Source organism: Narcine bancroftii, chromosome 1 (assembly GCF_036971445.1).
Source record: "Narcine bancroftii isolate sNarBan1 chromosome 1, sNarBan1.hap1, whole genome shotgun sequence".
In the NCBI taxonomy this organism is placed as follows: domain Eukaryota; kingdom Metazoa; phylum Chordata; class Chondrichthyes; order Torpediniformes; family Narcinidae; genus Narcine; species Narcine bancroftii.
The window spans coordinates 405726045-405752552 of record NC_091469.1 but is presented as its reverse complement, the minus strand read 5'-3'; the positions used below and the strand labels follow the sequence as shown (position 1 = coordinate 405752552).

At 39.7% G+C, this 26508-nt stretch overlaps 1 protein-coding gene across 13 annotated transcripts in view; it reads right to left on the bottom strand.

The window, feature by feature from the left end:
- Window positions 1-26508, bottom strand: part of LOC138751511 (ATP-dependent translocase ABCB1-like) — a 135685-nt gene that overhangs the window by 96743 nt on the left and 12434 nt on the right. For 5 of the 13 annotated variants that reach the window (XR_011350009.1, XM_069913846.1, XM_069913855.1 and 2 more), the window contains exons 2-3: window positions 6343-6485; window positions 4294-4419 (exon numbers count right to left, since the gene is read on the bottom strand). Coding sequence is in view for 10 of the 13 variants with exons in the window: in XM_069913846.1 (XP_069769947.1) it covers window positions 4294-4391 (98 nt within the window). In the remaining 3 variants the exon portion in view is untranslated. Of the gene's footprint in view, window positions 1-2781; window positions 2971-4293; window positions 4420-5052; window positions 5123-6342; window positions 6486-26508 lie in introns of those variants that run through there. The other 8 variants (XM_069913848.1, XM_069913853.1, XM_069913851.1 and 5 more) reach the window with 7 other exon arrangements.

Here is a 26508-nt window from a genome sequence, read left to right as displayed (position 1 = left end):
CAGAGCAATGCATTCCTTTTATATCCATAAATTTGGATTCTTTGTATAATTTTAATATTTAACTAACATCTCACCCACCTTCAGTAAAAATACAAAAATGATGGAGGAAGTCACCAGTTCTTGCAGTGTCCATAGAAGGTAAAGATATACAACCAACATTTCAGGGCTGAGCCCGCCATCAAGATATGAGCAAATTCAGGCATGTGTCTGAATTAAAGGCAAGGGGATAAGGGGGAGAAAGATAGGGGAGCAGCACAGGCCAATAGACAAAAGGTGATAATAAAAACACAGAACGACTGGAGGAACACAGCAGGTCTCATTGGGTATATTACAAAAGTTTTGTGCCTGATCAAAAGTGATAATTGGACAGGAGAGGAAAGTAAGAATTGATTTGGGGAGGGAACTGACTCTGTGAATGCAGATCTGGAGGAAAGGACAGAGAGGGAAAGGGAAAATACAAGAGACAGAGCTAGAGGAAAAGAGAAATAGAAATGGCAAAGGGGGGGGGGGGAGGTAACAAAAAAACAGAGAAACCAATATTAATGCCATCCAGTTGGGAGGTTCATAGAAGAAATACGAGGTGTTGATCCTTCAATTTGTCTGGCAGTGCATAAGACCCTGGACAGACATGTCAGCATGTGAATGGGGCAGGGAACTGAAATAGGTTAGTACAGGCAGATCCCCGCTATTGCGGTGGATAGAGCTAAGATGCTGAATGAAGTGATCTCCCAGTCTGCATCCAGTCTCTCCAATGTAGAGGAGACTACAATGGAGGTCGATGACTTCTGCAGATTCACGTGAAGAGTTGTTTAACTTGAAAGGGTTGTTTAGGGTCCCAAATGGTGGAAATGCAGCTCCTTTAGCTATGATTGTCTCTTTCCCTCTGTTGCCTTTCCTCCAGCTCTGCATTTATTAAGCCACCACTCCCCCAATCAATTCTTACCATTCCTCTCCTGTCTGCCTTTCAATGTCCAATTACCACCTTTTGTCTGTTGGCTTGTGGTTCTTCCCCTGCTCTTTCTTCCTTCCTCCTCCAGCCTTTTTACTCAGATGCCTGCCTGCTTGACAAAAGGTTCAGGCCTGAAATGTTGATTGCTACTCAGCCTTTTGGCTTAAGATCAAGATCTACTTTGAGCTGATCAACTGGATCCATGAGAGGCTGTAGCATCAAGAAGGAAGTGGAAAGAAGAGGAAGGCCCTTGAGAGGATTATTGGAGCAGAAGAGATCATCTGGTGTGAGGTGGCATGTTGATGCATGGGTGGATCTATTTTGATGGCCAATGGAGAATGCTATGGATACCAGGAGTAGTATAGAGGCCATTGCTAGCCAATTAAGGGAGAAGACTACAAGCCAGCAAGGAGGATGGAAAATCAAGAGCACTGCTGGATTCCCCTCCACCCCCCATGACATCATCAGCTTTTATCAAGGATATTCCCCTCCCAGAGGAAGATCACCCCCTGTTCATGAGCCCAAAATCAGCACTGCAATGCACCAAAGCAGTGGGTAATGAGGACAGGCTGATCGACACTGGGGTCTCCATTGAACAACAATGGAAATTAAAATTGCAAACACATAATGTGATGTGCAAACACCTTGTAATGCCTTTCTAAAGTCAAGGCAGATGTGACTTTCATACAAGAATGTTTGCTATCACACCTCAGGAAGTATCGGAGGTGGAGGGGGTGAGTAAATTTAAATTCTTGGGAGTCACCATCTTGGAGGATCTTTCCTGGACTCAACACACCAATGGCATTGTGAAGAAAGCACATCAGCACCTCTACTTCCTCAGGGGTTTGTGGAGGTTTGGTATGACATCAGAAACCCTGGCAAATTTCTACAGAGGTGTGCTGATCGGCTGCCTCTGAGTGTGAAGCCCCCCCAAAAAGTAATGGACACAGCCTAGGACATCACAGTTAAAACCCTCCATCTATTGAGCACATCTACAGGGAGCGCTGCTATTGGAGAGTAGCAGCCATCATCAAAGATCTACACTACCCAGCACATGCTCTGTTCTTGCTGCTGCCGTCAGAAAAGAGACATAGGTGCCACAAGACTCACACCACCAGGTTCAGAAACAGCTGGTAGCCCAGCACCATTAGACTCCTCAATGACAAGCTCAGAGACATTTAAGGACTCTTATTTTTGCACTTTATTGATTTTCTTTGTGTCCTTTCTGTACTCCATAGTCAGTTTGTTTACAGTTCTTTGTTTATATGTTTTACGCTCTGTACAGTTTATTTTTTTGCATTGTTAATTAATGATAATTTGGCCACACCTTCAGGAAAAGGAATCTCAGGGTTACATGTGATGTCATGTATGAACAATAAATAAGGTTTTTTTTTAATCCTCAAGGGTATTTTGAGAGCAAGGCAGAGGGAACTAAGCCAACATCAAACTGGCCTGCAGTAGCGAATCCTTCTGCAGTCAAGAGGGATGGATGTAAGATAGGAACTCCAAGAGGTGAGGAGCCAGCAACCTGTGCTATTCACCTCACACTTCTCTAAGGTCATCTTCCAATCCAGTCTTCAGAGTGGAGCAGGATGAGACGAGCTCATGCTTCTTATTTCAAAAGGTCCACAGAGGGAGCTCTGTGATGCACAGTCTCAAGATGATGGCTCAGTCATGTCCCTGCAGATGGGCTTAAAGAGGATCAGCAAATCCTTTCATGATGAACTGTATGACATGAAAGCTACAGAGTGAATGGCCTCCAAAATCTTCCTGTCTTCTATCATGGAGGTTTTAGACAACAGCAAGTGGGAAACTCAGAACCAGCCAATTACCTTTGGGCAGCTGATGGACTCCATCCATTCCTTTAGATCGGTTAAAGCTCCCAGGAGTGACGGCTTATGGTCTGAGTCCCACATAACTCTGTGGTACCGGAATGGTCCAGACTTTCCTGAAGTATTCAATGTTATGCTCCCAGCATTCAGTATGAAAGAGTCCACGAGGAAGGGCATCATCAGCCTCATCTTCAAACAGAGGATATCGGGAATTAGACACCCTTATCATTGTCAAACATTGACAACAAAATGCTGTCCAAAACCACTGACAATCGCATTGTCTGCTCTGGAGCATATGATCCCCCAGATCAAACTTGCATGGTTCTGGCTAGGTGTTACATACCAGGCAGCAGCAATAGAAATCAGTCCAGATGGTGTTATGTTTAAAATAACATTTTTAATTATTAATAAACAATGATATAACACCTTATCTAACTTATTTACATTTATCTAAACTTATCTACACTTCTCTAACTTAACCCCCAACTATTTGCAAATATACTGGTGTGTATATACGGAATACTCCAAGCCACTACAGCTCAAAACCCAATTCAAAGTTGTTTTGGAAATTCAGTGTTGGCATTAGGCTTGAAATTGATGAGGCATTCAGGCCTCAGATGGGTGAGACACACAGGCTTTATATAAAATTAGCAGTTCACGAAGGGAGTGAAAGAGACCAGGGCTGACAGAATGTGTACAACTCATGAAACCCTTCTTGAGGTGCTTCCAGTGAAATGTTCTCTTTAGACGAGTGCCAACCAAAACTCTCCTCTTCTTTGGCATCAGGGACATGATGCAAGTGATGTTCACAAAACTTCTAGAACCCTTTCCATGGATCAACCAAACTCAAGTGACTCTCACTCTGATCACCAGCCAAGCACAGTGTATCTTCTGCCTTCAGAACCCTTTCTGTGGGTCAGTCAAACAAAGGTGACCTTCACTCTTTTGGTCACAGAGAAGTATTCTCATTGCTTTAGCACAGACAGGTGGTATTCAGACAGATGGTCTCTATTCTCATTCCTCTGTAACAGACAGGTGGAAATCAGACAGTTTGTCTATATCCACACATGAGGCCAATTGAACACAATATTTCTTCCAAGCATCGTTTGCTCCTGTGCGGTCTCCTTAAAATGGCCCCTTAGCAAATTTGCATACTCAGTCTTAATCTATTGGTCACGTGGTCTCTGTTTTGGGACACTGCATTACTTCTCCTTAAATCTGGACATTGAGACCAAGGGGAAGCCCCTCAAACAACAGATAACATGCCACAGTGTTGGTAATGGTGTGAATAGAAATGAATGTAACAATGTATAGTGATGGAAATGTATGGATATGGAACAAAGGGTGGCAAGAGACTTTGAAAGGTTTTCCTTTTGTAAATAATTTATTGTGAATAAAATCTATTTTTTAGTGAAAAATAATATATTTACCTCCTGCGGATACTGAGAGATCTGTTAAGTTCCTCCAGCATTTTTGTGTTATTACTACAATCATAGCATCATTCCCACCTACCTTTGTACTTCAATCTCTGATGGCTCTTCCAAGGGTGATTCATTGTATTTCCCTTTGTTAAAATCACCTTTGCTCACATTTGAACCATTCAATTCCATTGTAAAGTGAAATAACTAGAAAACAAAACTGTGATTTATGTCAGTAAACATTTTATATTCCTTAACATTTTAACTTCTTGAAGTGATAAACAAGATTAAATTTACATTTGAAAAAATATAAACTCTAAATTATAGCATAGATTCTATTTTAGGGTTTGTTATCCTTTTTAATATTGCCTGCTTTATCCTCAAATACACTATTTGTTTCTTTTAATAAGATAGCTTCAAAGTCCTCAATGACTCTTTAGAGTTATTGATGTGTCATGTGCAAGAAAATTATCAGAAGTTACAGGTAAAGATCTACCCAAACTTTTACATTAGTTCCCCACAAAATTCTCTAAGAAACTTAGAAATGTAATGTTTTGGCTAAAACTTCAGGAATGCAATCAATTTCAGTTCCTGAGTTTATTTAAATGCTCTATATTATCTATTTGTTATAGGAAATTATGAAAAAGTTTCAAATTCTGAATTCTCTTATTCCTAATCCTTTATTTGTCCTTCTTCCACTTTCTCTGTTTCTTTGGCAATTCTTGGAAATATGTTGCTTATCTCAGCTTTCACCAAGGCCCCAGAAGCTCTATTTTCCTCCCATAATCAATCCATACTTCCAGCAAATTAAAGTACAAAAATTGTTTAAGCAGAATAAAACATTACGACTTACTTCTCAGAATGTTCTGTTCAGCAAAATACAGCCCAAATAACAGGAACTCTGTAGAATATTGGTCTTTGATGTATCACAGGTAGTTGAACCTGACAATTCCTCTTTGTGAATTGTAATATAAAATCACATGACACACCATAACTGGAACTTAATTATTGTCATGCAATCCAATCATTTTATCTGCTTTTGCAATTATAGCCACACCCAGATCAAGGTTAATCCAAGCATTAATATTATACTATGCTGTTATACATTATAAATGTATAATGAACCTAAGACTTTTAACGTCAGAGATTGATGAAATTTAATTTTACGGGATAATGACAAGGTAAATCAAAGGCTTATAAATAGTTTCTGCCTAATGTTGACTTCAGATCATCTCGTCAACACTAACCAGCAAACACTTGTCTGCTACAAATCCCATTTTATTCTCCTACCCAATTAAATCTCCTACATTCTTCCAGTCATCTACATAATAGGGACAATATACAATACCAAATGAACCTATAAGTTTGCATGTCTTTGGGACATGGGAGTAAATCAGAATACTTAGAAAGGCAGAATGGTTAGCATAGTGGTTAGAACAATACTATTTCAGTGCCAGTCAATGGAACCAGGGTTCAAATCCCACACTGTCGGTAAGGAGTTTAAACATTCTCCCCATGTCCTCCACCATTCAAAAACTTACTGGAGGTTGTAGGTCAATTCGGTGTAATTGGGAAGCATGGGCTCATGTGCGGAAAGGGCCTGTTACTGTGCTGGAAGTCTAAAAATTATAAATTTAAAAGAAGAAACCCATACAGTTACAGGGAAAATGTGCAAACTCCACAAAGACTGCACAGGTAGTGTGAGTAGATGTCCCACTTTGTCATCCCTCAAGTAATCCCTTGATTATGCCAGTTGGGCAGCCTAAATCTCATCCAACCAATACATTCTCTTCCCGTAGCCTTTTAACTTCCATGGTTTAAAAAAAAATGCCTTAGAAATTCCATTGTCTCCACCTGGCAAAAAATTTCATATTCCACAAGACATTCAAGTCATTTAAAAAATTTCCTTTAAATCTCATTGGCTTCTTTGTTCCATAGAAAATACCCTTGGATCTTATGCTTTCTTCATCCTTAGTTTCTATCAATGGTGTAGAAAGTGTATGGTTTTAATGTTATTTATGTAATGGCCACACAAAAAAATGTACATGGCTTTCTGAATGCAGCAGAAACAGGTTACTATGAAAATTTTCCTGTTAATCACTGTTAAATATTTTGTGTATACGAAACACAACACACTACTCACATTTTAATACGTTTACCACTCTGCTGACTTGAATTTGTACCTTGAAATGGCAGCAAAAGCCAGGAATTTAGTGTGGGAGTTGGTAGAAGAGAGTCCAAGGTCAAATGCAAAAACTACTCATGAACTGCTGTCTGTAGTTTAGACTTTGGAATCAAAGAAAAACATTCAATAAGAAAAGGATGAACAAACTGGGTTAATATTTATTTTCAATTGTAGTACTGAAAACACACTTTAGTGGTTCAATTGAAGGCAACTTTCTGTTTCGGAAGCTATCATGTGGCATTTTAAACACTGCTGAATGGGGATGAACTAAGCAAGAGTGTTTTAACTTGTCAGGAGGAATAAATTGAAACCATCAACAAAAAATTAGTTCATAAAGAATTTAACTGGACAGTACAGTCATGAGAAGGCGTAGCTAAATTGCAGAGTAAAAGTGGCTGATATAAAAAGTATAGATGTATTCTACAGGAGACAGAGTCAGAATAATCATAATTTATGAAAATATATTTGCTCTTGCCTTTGCATCTATTAAGTACATTTTGTCTCCAAAATGGATCACTCTGCACCTATCCACATTGAACAAATGTATCAACTTTCTACACATTCTAATTTTTAAAATTAATTTTCTCTTGAAATCGCTTACAGCTTTTTAATTTTTTTTTTAAAATGTAGACATACAACCTGGTAACCAGGCCTTCCAACCCACAAGCCCGTGCCATGTAAATACACCAATTAACCTACAAACCCCATACCCTTTTGAAGGGTGGGAGGAAACAGAGCACCCGAAGAAGCCTGTGCAGACATGGGGAAAGTGTGCAAACCCCTTAAAGACAGCACTGGATTCGAACATGGGTCACTGGCACTATAATAGCATTGGGCTAACCTCCATGCTAACTGTGCCCTATTCAACTACTAAAGATATTTTTGTATCTTCAGAAAATGTTTAAATTGGGCTAGTTCACAATGGCCCTAATTCTTGTCCAGAATCATTGCATGTCATCCTCACACTGCGGAGGGCCTATCTCATGCCCATCACACCCACCGCCTTATCCCTCCCACCCATCACAATTCTTTAAGGTCTGAATAGCACAGATTCTCCGGCAACACAGTAATAAGATATTTAAACTGGAGAATCTCAACAAGACTGGACTTTTGTGAGGAATCCAGCAATGGAGCAAATTGGTCTGCAGCCTGACAAATCTATCAATGGGTCTAGGACGACCACATTTCACAGGGTCAGGAGTCACTGCAGCTTCATAGACTGAACACCAATTGCTGAATCAGATACACTGGTAGCAGTCAGTATAATTCTGTGATTCATATAACAAGAACCCTATTACCTCTATATATTTAGACCAAAAATGGATCTAGCATTAACTTACAGAACAAATCACTTTAAACACTCTTTCTTTCACTTATACTTTTAATTAATCAGTACTAATTCCATACTTGCTGCTGACTCTCATTCCATTTGCTTTCATTTGCCAAATAAGATGCCTGAGATCATTCATCAACTCTGTAGAATTTCTGGTGTATCTTTGTTGAATGACAACATTGTCTGACTGAATTAATGCAACCTAGATTGTATACCTAAAATGGATGAGAGGGGGGGGGGGGTGGGGGGTTGGCTTGGGAGGAGGGAGGGGGGGGGGGAAAGTCACTGTAAATGTGTGAAAAAGAAAAAGTGTGTATCATGGCTAATGTGATTTATGGTGTGAAAAATAAAAAATTTAAAAAAAAAAAGTAGCTTTCTTAAAAATCCACATTCAATCAAATTTCCTGGTGTTTCTTTTAAAGTTATTTTTATTGTTTTATTGGAAGAGAAAACAAATGTTTAGAAAATCCATTGCATTGAAACTATTACTTTTCTTTGGCTTGCACATTTAAGATAATAGCATATACTATAGTGACAACAGTACTTGGACTTAAATCCTAATCCATTATGTATTTATACATAGAGTTAAATCAGAGGTAAAGAAAAAGAAAAAAGGAAAAGGAAAAAAAAATCTAACCCAATGCCAACCAAGGTAGTAATTCATATTGTAATAGAGATAACATCAACCAACAGCCTCAGGAGATCCGAACAAAGCACGCCCTGTAACAACCATCATCACGCCGAATTAGTCCAATTGTGAAAGTAATTAATAAATGGACTCCAGGTCCTATCAAAGGAAATATTGATTTGCGTGCCATTATGCCTAATTTTCTCCAAATTTATAATGGACGTAATGTCTAATAGCCATTGTCTGTGAGTGGGTAGAAACTACTCTTTCCAATTTAATAATATTGTGCTTCTTCCTAGTAGGGTGGAGAATGCTAAAACCTGTCTTTAATTAGAGGAGAGTTTATTTTTCTGTCTCTGGAAAAGCCAAACATTGCAATTACCGGACATGGATCCAAAGTAATCCCAAAAATGGTCGAAAAAGCTCTAAAAATTTCAGTCCAATACTTTTGCAAGTTAGGGCATGATCGAAACATTGGTATCAAAGAGGCGTCGCACATTTTACATTTATCACAGAGTGAGTTGATATCTAAAACTTGCTTGAATTTATCCAGACTGCAAAATTTTATTTGAAAAGATTTTTTAATGTTCTTGGTTATAATAATACCTAAGTATTTAAATTGTTCATTCATTATTTTAAATTGATATTTATAATAGAAAACCAGTGGGCCCTTCAATGGTAGTAGTTCAGACTGAGAGTGTGTCTTGAGCAGGATGAAATGAAAGGCAGAGTGTTTAGGCACTCAGCAATGGCCTTAATTAGTTGAAGGCTGGAAAAGATGGAGCAGTCTTCACTCCGAATGGTAGACGTGTATCTGAACAGTCCACGGTGCAAGTTGATGGTTAGCAACTCTTTAGATTTGTCATCAACTTCCACCTCTAGATATGCCTCTGCTAAGTCGACCTTTGCAAAGCATTTGCCACCATTCAGCTTAGCAAAGAGGTCATCAGGCAATGGCAGTGGGTATTGATGGGTGTCCAATGTTGCATTGAGATTAGTTGAGAATCAGCATACAGACGTATGGAGCCATTCAATTTTTTCACCACCATGAAAGTTGCAGCCTATGATGAGTAGTTGACCTGTTCAATTACTCTTTCATGTTGCAGCTATTCCAAATCTTGCTCCACTTCTTGCAGTACTGTGCATGGGACAGGTTGTTTTGGCTTGAAAGTCGGGAGAGGACAGAGTTTTGCCATAGTTTTACTGCAACATCCAAGGCCTTCGGGAAGTACCATTGCATGGCATTGCTTTAGCTGTACCAGCAACATTTGTGGGGTATTTTCTGCTTGTTAGGTCTGTGCCACTTGCAACTTGTGGCAAATATTATTGAGAGGCAGGTCAAGAAGATTCAACCTTTCAATCCAGTCAAGACCCATGAGGTCGAGGTTAGGACATTTTACCAGATAACATGTTCCATTTTCTTCTGCACCATTTAAGCTGATAGAACAGTCAGCTGAACCTAATCCCCCCGGAAGTGTTCCATGTGTATTTTTGATTGGAGTCACCTGTGGCTGCCCAATTAGTTTCCACAGTTTCTTTGATATAAGGATAATGTCTGACCTTTTATCAATTTGAAGCCTCACTGGGATGCCGTTAATGTGCACTTTCACATATTTCTTGTATTTGGCTCTACCGTATTCTGCTTTATGCCACAGGCACTTGCATTTACTGCAGCGTTCATGTCTGTACAGGCAGTCACGATCTTAGTGCCACTCATTGCAGTTCCAACAGGTGCTAGGCAGTTTGGCTGGGTGGGACACATTTTTGTCTAATGGGGTCTGCTGATTTGACTGGACACAACTGCTTGAAGATGGGTGTGATGCTTCCACCATTTTGCTCTCATGTTTCAGATTAATTAAGCATTGGCATTCAGCTGTTAATCTTTGAAGAGTCATATTTAACTCCTACTCAATCTTCGATAGCAAACACGTTCTGAGGTCAGTATCTTCATGTGACTGCATTCTCACTACAAAGACTATGCCCTTAAACTGATCTTCAATCAGTGTAGGGAATTTAAAATGCTCACACTCTCGATTCATCATACCTGTGTATATCACTAAATCTTCGGTATCTTTCTTAGTCATTTTGAGGTATTGATACTGAATGTTGAACAGTGATGTTTGCTCACCGAATATCTCTACCAACATGCTAAGTGTTTCCCTGATCTCATGGGGAAGTTTTGGCAGAATGAAGTTTGTGTTGTATTGGTGTCCTCAAGTGCCTAACTTCTACAACAACAGCCAAATTTTCCACGCATCAGTGAACTTGGCAAAGTCGACCGCAAATAAGTCTTCATACTTTTTGAACCAAATTTCTAATGCACTTGACTCTGGATCAAATGATAACTCGATGATAGAGCTCATTAAGGCATCTTTGAAATTGATTGAACAGAAAGAAAACCAACCTTCTACATCGGCTGAGTCCCAAATGGACTTTTCTCTACCAACAGGTCAATAAGCCTCATTGGTATTTCTTCAAAGTTTTACTGCTGCTGCTTGAGGACAACCTACTGCTGTTCCATTGTCACTGACATTGTTACCTCATTGCCAAAATATTGTAAATGTGCTGATTGATTGTGCTGTGTACACATTGTATGGAAATCAAGCTTCCACCTCATTCCAGAGTCCAGTATTTTCCCAAATCCAATGAATGAACCCTTTTATTTAAAATTAGAGAACTCTTTATAGTATTTACAATTCCCTTGGTCCCTAGGGAACTCTCGCGAAGCATCTCGCATACATATGACAGGATTAGTTGATTGATGGCTCAAGTCCCAAGAACCGATAACACCCACCCCTGGCAATGGTGGGGTCACTCTATTTATGGGGTCCTCACAGTTGTATAAAAAGGGGTGATGAGTCAGCATTCACCAGGGAGATTAAAAACATGGCTGACACCAACAACACCCCATACTAAATGCCACTAATACTAAGGACCTGATTGTTGACTTCAGGAAGGGAAAGACAGAAGTGTATGTAATGTAGATTGTGGAGGATCATGTAGCCTCTCCATCTGGAATATGGTTGGAATGTGGATTATGGATAGTCATGTGACCTCTCCAGCTGGAGCCTATTCAGAGGTCACCTCACCTGCCAATCAAGAATTAGATCTGCCCACCTGTACGGCTGATGTGTGATTTGCCCTCCAGGTGCCAATCATGGGTTAGATCTGCCTATAGGTGAGGCGGCCATGTGCACAGGTCCTGCACTGAAAAAGCTGAGCAAGTTCAGTCACTAGCTCAGCCTCTCTCTGATCTTCCTGCTGCATGGAGATCATCACTGAACTCCAGGCCATGGGCAGCTCCATGGGCAGTGTGCTTGTCCTGGATCCTGAGCCTTGGGCAATCCTAGAGACCATGTTCATTTGCTATACTTGTTAGACGTAATTAATTTCCTGTTTGTTAGAGTGCTGTACCTGCTAGAGATAGAGATAATGTGTTTAACCTTCGAACTCCCAATCGGGAGTTGAGAATGTTTAGAAACGATTTATTCACACCTGATGTGCAGTTATTTCTGTATTATTGCTGTATATGTGTTTGTTAGCATTACCATTGCTGACCTCCAGGCTGTGAGCCATAGGCAACTCTGGAGGGATGACTGCAATGGTCACATCCTTCATCCTGAGCAACGGTGACACTGAAATCAGGTTCATGTGTATGTACCTGTTTAGTTATACAATGCACAATGTCTATGGGTCATGGATGCTGAAGAAGTTAAACCCATCATATCTTCGTATAACATGCTTGTGTGACATGTGCTATGTTAATGTGTGCTTTTTTGTGAATTCCCCTGCGTGTGTAAAAAAAAAATAACACGGTTTGTTCATTACATATCCAGATTTTATTCTCTTTGAACCCGTTGAACCTATTCGGAACACAACAGTGTATAACCCAGTGATCATTGGGGATCAGAGGTGGAGAAGGTGAGCAAATTTAAGATCTTGGGTGTCACTATCTTGGAGGATCTTTTCTGGACCCAACACACCAATGGCATCATGAAGAAAGCAAGTCAGCACCTCAACTTCCTCAGGTGTTATGATATAGGAAACCCTGGCAAATTTTTACAGATGGGTAGTGGAAAATGTGCTGCATCACAGTCTGGTGTGGGAATGCCATACCACTGAGTGGAAAGCCCTGAAAAAGATAGTGAACATAGCCTAGGACATCACAGGCAGCACCCTCCCTATCTTGGAGAACATCTACAGGGAACACTGCCATCAGAAAGCAGCCAGCATAGATCAAGGATCCACATGACCCTGCACACGCACTGTTCTTGCGACTGCCATCAGGAAGGAGGTATAGATGCCTCAAGATCTGCACCACCAGGTTCAGTAACAGCTGCTACCCCTTCATCATCAGACTCCTCAACAACAAACTCAATCAAGGACTAATTTATGGACTCTTATTTTTGCACTTTATTTTTTTTTTCTCTCTGCATTGCACATTTGGTTTGTTACATTTTATTTATTTGTTTACATGTGTAAATCAAGTACAGTTTTTTTGCACGTCCAATAAATAGTAATTCCACATTGCCCGCAGGAAAAAAGAATCTCAGGGCTTTAGATGATGTCATATGTATTCTGACAATAAGTATTAACTAAAATGGATGCTCAAAAAGACTGAGATAAATTCAGAGCAATTGACAGTTACCAAGTTGATAACAATAGACTGATTATAAAAATTTCAAAGTGAGGAAGAAAAGATAAATGAGAGACAAACTGATAGCATGAAAAAAATGACCAGCAAATCTAAACACAACAACATAAATATTTTTTTGGCATAGAAACAGGAAGAGAGGAAAGAGCAGAGAAGAAAGATGCTTACTGAAGTTGTCGTGAAGAAAAAAATGGAGTTGAGATTCCAGATGAGCTAGAAATTGAGGAAGAGGAAGTATCAGAACAGCTAATATTTGCAATGATAGTTGTAATGCAACTAACAATGCCTTACTGTTTGATTAGACTTGGTAGCCAGCAGGGGGCTGACACACAGTATGCACTATCTGTTATGGAGGTTTGCAGCCTCACGGCCTGCCTCATGGCACTATTTACATCAACTTTAAAGTAAAGAAACTTTTCCTTCATCCATGTGTTGTCTTAAGAACACACACATACGAATACAAGATAAAACATGGTGTCAGAAGTGGGATAAAGGAAATTAGAAGGAAATACTTTAAAAAGTAAAATCTAAATTCCACAACTGATCAGTGAAGAGGAGTTAACACAGTGAAAAATGGAAGGATTACATCCACCAGTGAAACTTCAGCTGACAGGTAATGTTGCTGAAAATTGGAAGAGATTTAAACAGTTGGAGCCGATAAGAAAAAATGATAAAGTAAAAGTGACAGTTTCCTTACATGTCATGGGTGATGAAGCCTTGGATGTGTATAATAACTTCACATTTGCTGCAGAAGGAGACAAAATGAAATTGGAAAAAATAATGGAACAGTTTAAGGTATACTGTATACCTAAATGTAACATGATGTTTGAGAGGCACAGATTTTTCACATGTGTACAGAAAACAGAAGCAAAATGCATGAATTTGGTGGATTGACTGACTCGCTGATAAAAGACAGATTTATGTGTGGTATTCCAGATAATAGTCAAAGGGTAAGATTGCTAAGAGTGTAAAATCTAGACCTGGGAAAAGCCATGTAGAACTGCAGAAACTGTAAACTTGCAGGCAAAAGAACTGTTCAGTGAAACTAGCTGCAATGTGGATGCAGTGAGAAAAAACAGACGTAAACAATTTAACTAAAAGCATGCCAAAGTGGAAAGAGAAGTGTGGTCAACAAACAAAAATGAAAAGGACAATCGAAAGCCATGTCATCAATGCAGTACACAACACCTACCAAAAAAAGTGTCCAGCATTTGGTAAAACATGCTATATGGGCAACAAAAACAACCATTATGCCCATTGTTGTCGGAACCAAGTGCAACAAAGCAAGGTTCATCCAGTAGATGAAAGGGAGATAGAGGAATTCTATGTAGATGTTGGGATTGAAAACAAGAAAGAAAACAGAGACTGGATGCGGAGATTAAAAGTGAATGACATATACATTTCAGTTAAATTGGATACTGGAGCACAAATTAATGTAATATCAGAGACTGATTTTAAGAAGATTAGACCCAGACCAAAGATATATGGAACAAAAGTGAAGGTGACCGGATATTCTGGGACTGATATACCAGTGTAAAGAGAATGCATAGTCAAAATGAAACACAAGGACAAAGAGCACATGCTAGTATTCATCGAGGTACCAAAGGATCTACAGGCCATACTAGGTATAACAGCCTGGTAAAAAGAGTCTTCATTGTGGAAAGTGAAGGAGAGACAGTCTATGATGAACTCATGAAAGTGTATAATGACCTATTTCAGGGTCTAAGCTGCCTTCCAGGAGAACATATGATCAGAGTGGATAAACGTGTGCCACAGATAATACATCCATGCAGAAAAGTTCCATTTGTGCTTCAAAAGCAACTAAAAGCAGAGTTGGACAGGTTGGAAAGTCTGAATGTGATTCAGAAGATAGATGAGCCAACAGAGTGGGGGAGTTCACTCATTGTTGTGGACAAAAAGAATGGAGAGCTTAGAATTTGCCTGGATCCAAGAGATCTAAACAGAGCCATAAAGAGAGAACACTTTAAGCCTCCAACGCATGAATAAATCATGTCACAGTTTGCAAATGCAAAGTTTTTCAGCAAGTTAGATGCATCATCAGGATTTTGGCAGTTAAAGTTGGATGAAGCAAGTTCAAGACTGTGCACATTCAATAGTCCGTTTGGCAGATACAGGTTCCTAAGGTTACCATTTGGAATTACCTCAGCTCCTGAAATGCATCACAAAACTATCCATATGGTGTATGAGCACCTGGACAGAATTGATACCTCAATGGATGACATTATAGTATGGGGAACCATGAGTATGGAGCATGATGAAAGACTAAGGAAAGTCCTAGCAAGAAGAAGGAAATCAAACTTGAAGCTGAATAGAGAAAAATGCCAGCTCAGGGTGACAGTACTAACATTTGTAGGAGATATTATTTTTCTAGTGAGGGCATCAAACCAGATCCCAGAAAGATGTCCACCATTGGGAACATGCCAAGGCCACAATGTAAAAAGGATGTACAGAGGTTTAATGGAATGATAAATTCTACAGGTATATTCAATTTAACCTCTCAGAAAAGATGGCTCCATTGAGAAGACAAACAGAAAAGAACATTGAATGGGAGTGGAATCATGAGCATGAAAAGTCATGGAGGGAACTAAAGAAACTGCTCACAGAGGAACCAGTTCTGAGGTTTTACGACCCAGCGAGACCCATCGAGATATCATCAGATGCATCACATAGTGGGCTTGGTGCAGTTCTTCTGCAAAAATATGATGACTGGCAACCCATTGCATTTGCATCATGCTCAATGACAGATGCGGAAACGCAATACACTCAAATTGAAAATGAGGTGCTCAGCATCACATACGCCTGTGAAAGATTTCATTATTTTTTGTCATGACAAGCAGTCAGTGCAGAGTCTGACCATAAGACCTTGATTGCATTGTTCCAAAAGCTATTTAATGAATGTCCACTTAGAATACAAAGAATGATGGTTAGGCTGCAAAGCTATACACTGAATGTGATGTACACTCTGTGTAAGCTAATGTACACAGCAGACATGATGTCTAGAGCTGTTGACATGAGAGAGAGCCCACAAACACCAAAATGGATGAAGACGTGAATGCCTTCGTGGACATGATCACAAGTGCACTATCCATATCAGATGCAAAAATGGAGCTCATAAACTCAGAGACAAACAAAAATGAAACAGTGAGACAACTGAGAAAAATCATCTTGGATGGATGGCCCAACATGAAGCAGGACTGCTCACCTGATGTTTCAGAGTACTGGAACTGCAGGGCGGAACTATCAGTGGTTGAAGACATGATCTACAAAGAAGTAAAATCCTTATCCCAAAGAGTCTGAGAAAAGAAATGCTAAAAAGGATTCATGGAGGATATCTCGGAATAGAAAAGTGTAAGAAAAGAGCATGAGAGGTGATGTACTGGCCAAGAATCAACAATGATATAATAAATGAAGTGTCAAACTGTACAATATGCTGGAAATATCAAGCAAGAAATCCTGAAGAACCACTAATGCCACCCCCAGCACCATACAGACCTTACTAGAAGGTAGGCGCTGACCTATTCGAATGTCAAGGGAAGGACTATCTTGTAGTCACAGACTCCCTGTATCCAGAGGAGTGTAGACTGAACACCACCACTGCAAATGCTGTAATAACATTTACAAAAGCCATATTCTCCAGACATGGTGTGGCAAGCGAGGTCTTCACAGACAATGGACCCCAGTTTTGCAATTTAAAGTTCCGACAGTTTGCCAAAGAATGGAACTTCGTACACACCACATCAAGGCCTCATTTTCCACAGTCCAATGGTCTAGTGGAAAAATCAGTACAGACAGTGAAAAGACTGATGAACAAGGCAAAAGACAGTGGAACAGACTTCTACCAGAGCATGCTAGTATACCGCGCAATGCCACTCGAGTGTGGTATGTCACCAGCACAACTCCTTATGGGACGTAACCTAAGATTAAACCTACCCATTCATGAGAACCTTCTAAAAACAAAAGAAGGGGAGAAAGTGATGAAGTTCAAAGAACAACAGAAAGAAAAGCAAAAGTATTTCTTTGACAGAGGAACAAAAAAACTACCAGAACTCAATACTGGTGACCAAGTAAGGCTAAAAGATGAAACAAACTTATAGACTCAGAAGAGAACTTTCCTTAGTGAAGTTTAGCCAAGATCATACACAATTCAGACAGATGAAGGTGCTGTTCTACGAAGAAATGGTTGAGATCTTCAAATGGGACCAGCCACAGTAGATGGAAATACAGATATTGTTGAACAACCTGAATGTACATCGAAGAAGACATTGTCTGAGGCAACAACTCAGATTCAAGGTCTATCAATCAGGAGATTGTCAAGACACGTCAATCCTCCTAAGAGTCTCATTAAGCAAATTTAAAGATTCCTGTTATAGAATGAAGTAGTGCTATCTTATTTGCTCTTCAAGTTTTAGTGTATGTAAATGTGAACACACAAAAGAAGTTTAAGAATGTTGATAATAATGAAAATGTAAGTTCTTGGTGTTAAAGTTAAAATTGCAGAGTTATACAAAGAAAATATTTTAGTTAAAAGTAAACTACTTTTGTTTTAAGAAAGGGAGATGTAATGATTGAAAGGGAGATCATGGTTGCAATGCAACTAGCAATGCTTTACTGTTTGATTAGACTTGGCTGCCAGCAGGAGGATGACTCAATGTATGCAGATTTGTATTGGAGACTTGCAACCTCATGGTGCTGCTTACAACAATTTTAAAGTAAAGAACCTTTACCTTCATCCATGTGATGCACATGAATACAAGATGAAATGATATTTAAATTAAATACATCACGTTGTAGCGGGTGCACGGCGCGGTATTGCGAACTGCCACCGTCAGTTCTCAGACTTACCTGACACATCGTGGGCAAGCAGTGCTGGGCACTAAAGTACAGTGAGTGGATCAGATAAACCCCTGCCTAAAGGGGTGGGGGGGCTAATGGTTCATAGCTTTAACCTTCTGGTCCTGTGGACCAGCAGTTGTTCACTAACGAGCTCATTAAAAGGCAGGGAATAAAAGGTCTGCAATAAACCAGTCTTGAGTTGACTATCTTTGTCTTTATTTAGTAGTATCTGCTATAAATTGGTGACCCTGAAGTTAAGATTTAATGAATTTGAATCATTATGGAGAAGGAGGAAATTTCAACAACAGCGACAACTGCTGCCACCATGGCAGTTAATGCAATTGGGGTTCATTTGTCTCCTTTCTGAACACATCAGCCTCAAATTTGGTTTCCTCAAGCTGAAACCAGTTTCGTCTTTGGGGTATAATGGCAGAAGACACAAAATTCTGGCATGTCGTGAGTATATTGTACACGGTCATTGCATCACGAGTAAGCAAATTTATTGCTCATCCTCCAGCAGAAGACCAGTACACCAGTTTCTGACAGTTTCTTCTTGCCACATTGGAACTTACTAGGCATGAGCGTGGCATGCATCTTTTGAACATGGAAGGCCTATGTGACAAGAATCTATCAGACTTGATGAATGAGATGCTGGCATTGTCTGATGGTCATTCCCATTGTCTGCTTTTCAAACCCTTATTTCTGTCAAATCTTCCAGCTCACTTTGCCATACCCATTGGTAACATGGATTTCCGCCATCCCCACGACGTGGCTCGAGAGGCTGACAGGCTCTATCGTACTCCTACACTAGAGTCTGCCCGAATACATCCAGTTTTTGCAGAAGAAGCATCTCCCGCATCCTGTATCTGCAGTCCAATCAAAAAAAGAGGAACATAGAGAGTGGTGTTTTTACCATTGCCGCTAGGGAAACAAATGCCCATAATAGTGTCCAGCCATGTACCTACTACAAAAAGAAGTCGGGAAATGAGAGAGCCGGCTGCCAGCAGTGTCCTTGGCAACTGGCGTACATACAGGCCTATTGTATCTTCAGGACGATGTGGGTAAGCGCAAATTCCTTGTAGACACAGGTGCTGAACTTGGTTTACTCCCACCGCCTTATTTTGAAAGGACACATAAAAAAATACCACTTGAACCTGGGAGCAATGAATGGAACTGCCATTCCAAGTTTCGCCACTAGATGAGTCACAATCGGAATAGGTGGAACCATGTTCCATTGGAATTGTGTCCTCGCTCTGTCGCTCAACCTATTTTGGGTGCAGATGTTTTACGTTCCCACAACTTATTGGTAGATGTAAAACACAGAAAATTAGATCACGCCACCACCTTTAAGACCTATCCACTGGCGTGCATCAAGGGGAGAGTTTCACAGCTCGGAGTACATACATTACACAAGGAAGCATATACTGTTCTACTCAACAAATGTCCCCATATTCTCACCCCTAACTTCAATGCCTCAAGAACAGGCCATGGTGTGTCTCATTACTTAGACACATCAGGCCCACCGGTCCATGCCAGGGCTCGTCATCTGGTGCCTGATAAATTGCGGCAAGCAAAGGCAGAATCTAAAGCAATGGAAGAATTGGGTATCATCCGACACTCAAACAGCCCTTGGGCCTTACCTTTGCACAAGGTACCCAAGAAAACAGACTGATGGAGACCCTGCAGCAACTACCATAGGCTTAATGATGTCACTACACCTGACAGATACCCAATTCCAAACATACAGGATTTTACTGCCCATCTGCATCATTGAGGCATATTTTCAATATCATCAGATAGCGATTCATGAGAATGTTATACACAAGACAACAATTATTATGCCGTTTGGTCTTTTTGAATTCCTCAGAATGCCATTTGGCTTAAAGAATGCCACACAAACTTTTCAGCAGTTTATGGATGCTCTAGGCAGAGATTTGGACTTTACGTATATTTACTTGGACGACATCCTTGTAGCAAGTCAAAATGAGCAAGATCACTGCCTGCATTTGCGCCACCTTTTCCAACGGCTCCAAGACTTTGGTCTGACAATTAACCTTGACAAGTGTCAATTTGGCAAGTCAATTATAGAATTCTTAGGGCATAAAATTACAGCAGACGCCATATCTCTGTTATCAGGCAAGGTAGATGACATCTGTACATTCTCCAGACCTGTCACCGTCAAAGGGCTACAGAAGTTTTTGGGAATGATAAATTTTTATCACAGATTTATTCCTTGGATTGCTGACATCCTGCGACCCCTGTTTGACATAATCTCTGCTCCAAACAAAAATATTACCTGGATCACCAAAGAGGCATTAGCCAAAGCAGCAATGCTTCTGCATCCAAATCCTGAAGCTGCTTTGACGCACAGCACAGATGCCTCAGGAACAGCTGTGGGTGCAGTTCTGGAACAATACGTCAATGGCCATTATCAGTCCCTTGCCTTCTTTAGTCATCATCTAAGACCAGCAGAAATGAAGTGCAGCACCTTTGATCGAGAACTATTAGCACTTTATCTGGCTATAAGACACTTTCATTATATCTTGGAATGTCGACATTTCACCATATTAACAGACCATAAACTGCTCATTTTTGCCTTTAACAAAATCACAGATCTTTGGTTGGCAAGACAACAATGACATTTGTCGTACATTTTGGAGTTTACTACAGACATATGTCATATTTTGGGAAAGGATAATCTGGTCACAGATGTGCTCTCTAGATCAAGTGTGTGCCATATTCAAGGTAGAACTAGCTGCGGCACAATCCACAGATCCGGATATACAGGTATACAGTATAGCTATTACTAGACTTGACATTCAACAGGTGGCACCACAACAAGGTAGTCCAGAACTCCTTTGTCATATATCGTTGGGCTATCCTCGACCATTGGTCCCATTATCTTGGAGACGGTGTCTTTTTGATGACATTCATAATCTATCACACCCATCCATCAGGACTTCAGTCAAAATAATGTCAAACAAGTACATATGGCAAAGGCTGAAAAAATATGTTGCGCAATGGGCTCGAACATGTATATCCTGCCAATCTGTGAAAATTCAACACCACACCAAAGCACCCCTGCAGTCTTTCCCGTCAAAACGCAGAAGATTTGAGCATGTGCGCATGGATCTGGTTGGACCATCTGGTATCACAGGACATGAGGTATATTCTCATGGTAGTAGACCGCTTCACATACTGGCCAGAGGCCATTCCATTACTAGTCAGTGATATTGACGCATATGTTTGAGCGTTCATCTTAAATTGGATTGCTAGATTTGGAGTACCTAAACACATAACTTTGGACTGTGGACCACAGTTCACTTTGGCGTTATGGGCTTCCTCGGCTTGTTTTTGTGGTACACAGTTGCACCACACTACTGCATACCATCCACAGTCCAACGGCCTGGTGGAATGTTTCCATCGACAACTTAAATCTTCACTGAAGGCCTGACTCACTGGCCCCAACTGAGTCAATGAACCTGCTTGGGTTCTACTAGGAACACAAACAGCTCCAAAAGATCTGTCTGCATTATCTGCAGAATTGATGTATGGTACAGCCCTTATGGTTCCAGGAGATATTCACTTCACAAGCAATTCAGACATGGATGTCCTGCAACAACTCCGCAAGGATATTGCTAACAGCAAACTATCCTCTACCAACTGGCATGGCAAACCTAGGCAACTAGTCCCCCAATCACTATTAAACACTGAATTGTATTTGTACGAAGACAGGTTGCAGGGGCACCGTTACTAAAACCATATGAAGGATCATTTCGTGTGATTAAGAAAGATGGAGTGGTATTTACATTAGACATCAGAGGGCATCCACAGCTATTCTGCGTAGACATACTTAAACCCGCCCATACTTCACCAGTTCAGTGCCCTCAACCCAGGCGACGTGGACATCCACCTAAGTCAAGCATATCTGGCATCTTAAGTTATTGTGACGATTCTTGGGGGGGGGGGGGTGGTGTAGCAGGCGCACAGCGCAGTATTGCGAACCACCATCGTGAATTCACAGACTTACCTGACACATCATGGGCTAGCAGTGCTGGGTGCCAAAGTACAGCGAGTGGATCAGATGAAACCCCTGCCTAAAGGGGTTGGGGGGGGGGCTAATGGTTCATAGCTTTAACCTTCTGGTACTGTGGACCAGCAGCTGTTCACTAACGAGCTCATTAATAAGCAGGGAATAAAAGGACTGTGTATGTCTGCAATAAACCAGTTGAGTTGACTACATTTGTGTGTGCTTGCCTTTGTTTAGTAGCATCTACTGTAGTAGCTGCTATAACATGATGCATTCAGGGGTGCTGAGAGGAGGGGATACCATGGTAAACACCTAAAATAATCAAACATCTATAATGCAGGGTCATGCCCTTGAGATTTGAAATTTTTAATGTAACACGAAATGCAAATTTATTATTAACAACCCCATTCAGATTTGATAAAGCCAAATCAATGAGAAAGGGAAGTTCAGTTGATGTGATTATATATGGAGTTAGAAAAGGCATTTTATCAGTAGTCTTGCAATAGGTTTATCAAGCTGATGGTCGGAGAATAAAAGAGGCTGTAACCACAAGCATGGAAATATTGACCTGCAACGGGAAAGATTTCTCAGAATTTTTGGAATTCCCCAGGGATTGGTACCAGGCACACTACTTTTCATAATTTTCAAATTTGCAGATGACACAAAATTTGGAGGTGCAGTGAAATGTGTGCTAATAAAAAAGGACCTGGGGAGAAACACAGAAGCTGGTGAAATTATCAGAAAGGTGGCAGTTAAACTTTAATGCCATGAATTGTGAAGTCATACATTTTGGTTTACAAAATATGAGAGAAAATTTAAATGAGAGGACTGTAGAGTCAGTGAGATCTGAGGGAATTTGTGTCTCAGTCATTGAAAGTGGCAGGGAAGATTGCAAAATAGATGAAAATTTAGTTCAGGGTTATACAAATGGACGAATAGAGGGCCGGAGTAGGAAGTTCTGATGAAACTGTAGAGATCACAATTGGCCAGATCTGGGTTCCACATAATCCTCGGACAGAATACAGGAAAGATTTACTAAAGTTATTTTGAAGATCATTAATGTAGTTATGTGAAAAATGAAAAAGTAGAGATTGTTCCTTGAGACAGAAGAGGTTGAGAACATCTCCTAAAGGTATAAAGATCATGGAAAATACAGATACCAGAGAAAAATTGCTCTAATTGAAATAAAAATCAAGAACCTGGAGGACAGGAAATGAGGGTGACACTCAAATGAACTAAAAGTGATAAGGAGATCTTTTTTTTTTCCCCCAAAGGAAATGGTTGGTATTTAGAATGCAGTATTTCAGAAGGAAAGCAGATTCAATTGTCACATACAAAAGGGAACTGATTGGTATGAGAAAGGAAAGGATTTCCAGAGCATTTGGAGAGGGAAGTGGTGAGGTTAACTATATTTCTTTCACATTATGCTTGTGTGGACTGAATGGACTCTCTTTCCTTCTGTGCAGTATTTTATGATTCAGATGTTAGATTTGCTCCCTTAATTCACATCACTGACATAGATTGTGAGCAGAACAGAATAATAATCCCCTCATATTAGAATATACTGAAGTACTTTCCAAATCATTTAACTTTTGTTAAAAGTGCAATAGAAAAAATACAAATCTAACACATCTTTATTTAGTATATTTTAAAGTTGGATTTGCAGTCTAATAAATCTATGCACCCCATAAAAAAAGATACATCCAATCAGCATTGAACTTCAATTTAACAACATCCCGATCAAAATTGTGTGCAGTCTCCATTCTGGATAGAAAACTAAAAGCTGCACGCAGTAGGAAGTTTTCATTTCTCATAAGATAGAATTCTCAAATAGAATATGGAACAATATAATTCTTAGGTCTATGATGTCTATGCTGACCAGATTTCCGATTTATTGTCAGAGTATATGCATGACATCACATACAACCTTGAGATTCTTTTTCCTGTGGTCCAGACAGAATTACCACTTATTAGTAATGCAAAAAAAAAATCTGTACTCAGCATATACATGTAAACAAATAAAAACTGTAAGGAGATACAAGCTGATTATGCAATATAGAGAATATTAATAAAGTGCACTGAAGTCCTTAAATGAGTTCCTGGTCAAGTTTGTGGTTGAGAAGGCTGTTGGTATAGGGGAGGCAGCTGTTCATCAAGCTGATCGTGTGTGTCTTGTGGCACCTATAAGTCTTTCCTGAGGGCAGCAGAAAGAGAGAACTTAATGGTGTGGATCCTTGATGATTACTGCTGCTCTCCAACAGCAGCATTCCCTGTTCTCAATAGTGGGGAAGGTTTTGCCTGTGATGTCCTGGGCTGTGTCTACTACCTTTTAGAGGGCTTTACGCTCATAGATATTGGTGTCCTCATACCAGATGGTGATGCAGCCAGCCAGCACACTGTCCTCCACACATCTGTAGAAATTTCCCAAGGTTTCAGATGCCAGACCAAACCTCTGCAAACTCCTGAGGAAGTAGAGGTGTTGATATGCTTTCTTCATTATACCATTAGTTTGTTGAGCCCAGGAAAATACTCCGAGATAGTGATTCCCAAGAACTTAAATTTGCTCACGCTCTCCACCTCTGATCCCCGAATGATCACTGGATTGTACATCTCTGGCTTTCCCTTCCTGAAGTCAACAATCAGCTCCTTAGCTTTGGTGACATTGAGTGCAAGGTTGCTATTGGTACACCATTCAGCTAAACTTTCAATTTCCCTCCTGTACGCTGACACATCACCTAGTAGAAAATTTTAACTATCAAACTAATTTAAATATCTGTTTACACATGGTCTATATCCCTCGATTCTCTGTCTTTTCATGTGTCTGTGAAAATGCCTTTTAAATATTATCTTATGTGTTTTCACCACTTCCCCTGGAAGCATGTTCCAAGCACCTAACACATTCTAGAGATATTTAAAAAACTACCAAACAATAAAACACCGGGAGAGGATGGACTCCCAGTAGAATTCTATAAGATATTTAAAGACTTATTAATTCCTCCTCTCCTGGAAATAATGAACCAGATTGAAAAAACACAAAACATACCAGATTCTTGCAAAACAGCAATAATTACAGTAATACCAAAGACGGGGAAAGATCCACTAACACCAGCATCATATAGACCAATATCTCTACTTAACACAGATTATAAGATAATAGCTAAACTATTAGCAAACAGATTGGCTGACTGTGTACCAAAAATAGTAAAACTAGATCACACTGGATTTATTAAAAAAAGACGAACAACGGACAATATCTGTAAATTCATTAACTTAATCCATGCAGTACAAGGAAACAAAACTCTAACAGTAGCAGTTGCTTTAGATGCAGAGAAAGCCTTTGACAGAGTAAAATGGAATTATTTATTCAAAGTACTACAAAAATTCAACCTACCAGAGAAATATATTAATTGGATTAAAGCATTATATAAGGGACCATTGGCGAAAGTGACAGTAAATGGATATATATCAAACCAATGTAAATTAAGCAGATCAACAAGGCAGGGATTCCACTATCTCCCTCATTGTTCACGTTAGCTGTAGAACCACTAGCAGAACTGATAAGAACAGAAAATAAAAGTGAAGGAATATAAAATCAGTCTATTTGCAGATAGGTTTACAGTTTGTTTCCTCGTTCTCCTTTTCTTGCAGTTTGATGTACATGTTTGTTATACATTTTTAAATTATCATTGTGTCTGTAATCACATATTCAAAATTGCTTCCTTCTGGTAACCTCAGACTGTTTCCCAATTTGTCCTTCAAGTAGGTTTTCAGTTGGTGCTATGCAAACCTATATAATGTGTTATAATATACTTAACAGAACCAGAAATATCAATAAAAGAATTACATAAGAAATTGAAGGAATATGGAGAAGTATCAGGGTACAAGATCAATGCAAATAAAAGTGAAGCAATGCCAATGAATAATGCGGATTTCACAAAGTTTAAGGAAGAATCACCATTTAGATGGCAAACACAAGCAATTCGATGCCTTGGTATACAAATAAATAATAATCTCGGCCATCTATATGAACTAAATTATCAGCCATTATTGAAAAAAATTACAAGACAACGTAGAGCACTGGAAAGACTTACCACTAACACTGATAGGAAGGATAAACTGCATTAAAATGAACATCTTCCCAAGGATACAATACCTATTTCAATCATTACCAATTCACCTAACAGAGAAATTCTTCAAGGAGCTAAAGAAAATAATAAGGAAATTCTTATGGGAAGGGGGGAAACCGAGGATAACACTAAATAAATTAACAGAACGGTACAAACAAGGAGGTTACAACTACCAAGCTTTAAGAATTATTATAGAGCAGCACAATTAAGATACCTATTAGATTTTTATCAAACAAGGGAAAAACCAGATTAGAGCTAGATAAAATAGGGGAGAAGATACCTGAACATATACTATATAAGTGGGATGAAAAATTGGTGCAACGTAGGAATTCACCAGTATTGCACCATCTGCTCAACATTTGGAAGAAGATTCACATAGAAAGGAATAAAATAAATTATCAACTACCAAAATTAATATTCACACAAAATCAACTAATCCCTTTCACAATAAATAACCTTTCCTTCAGAGAATGGGAGAGAAAAGGGATCAAAAGAATA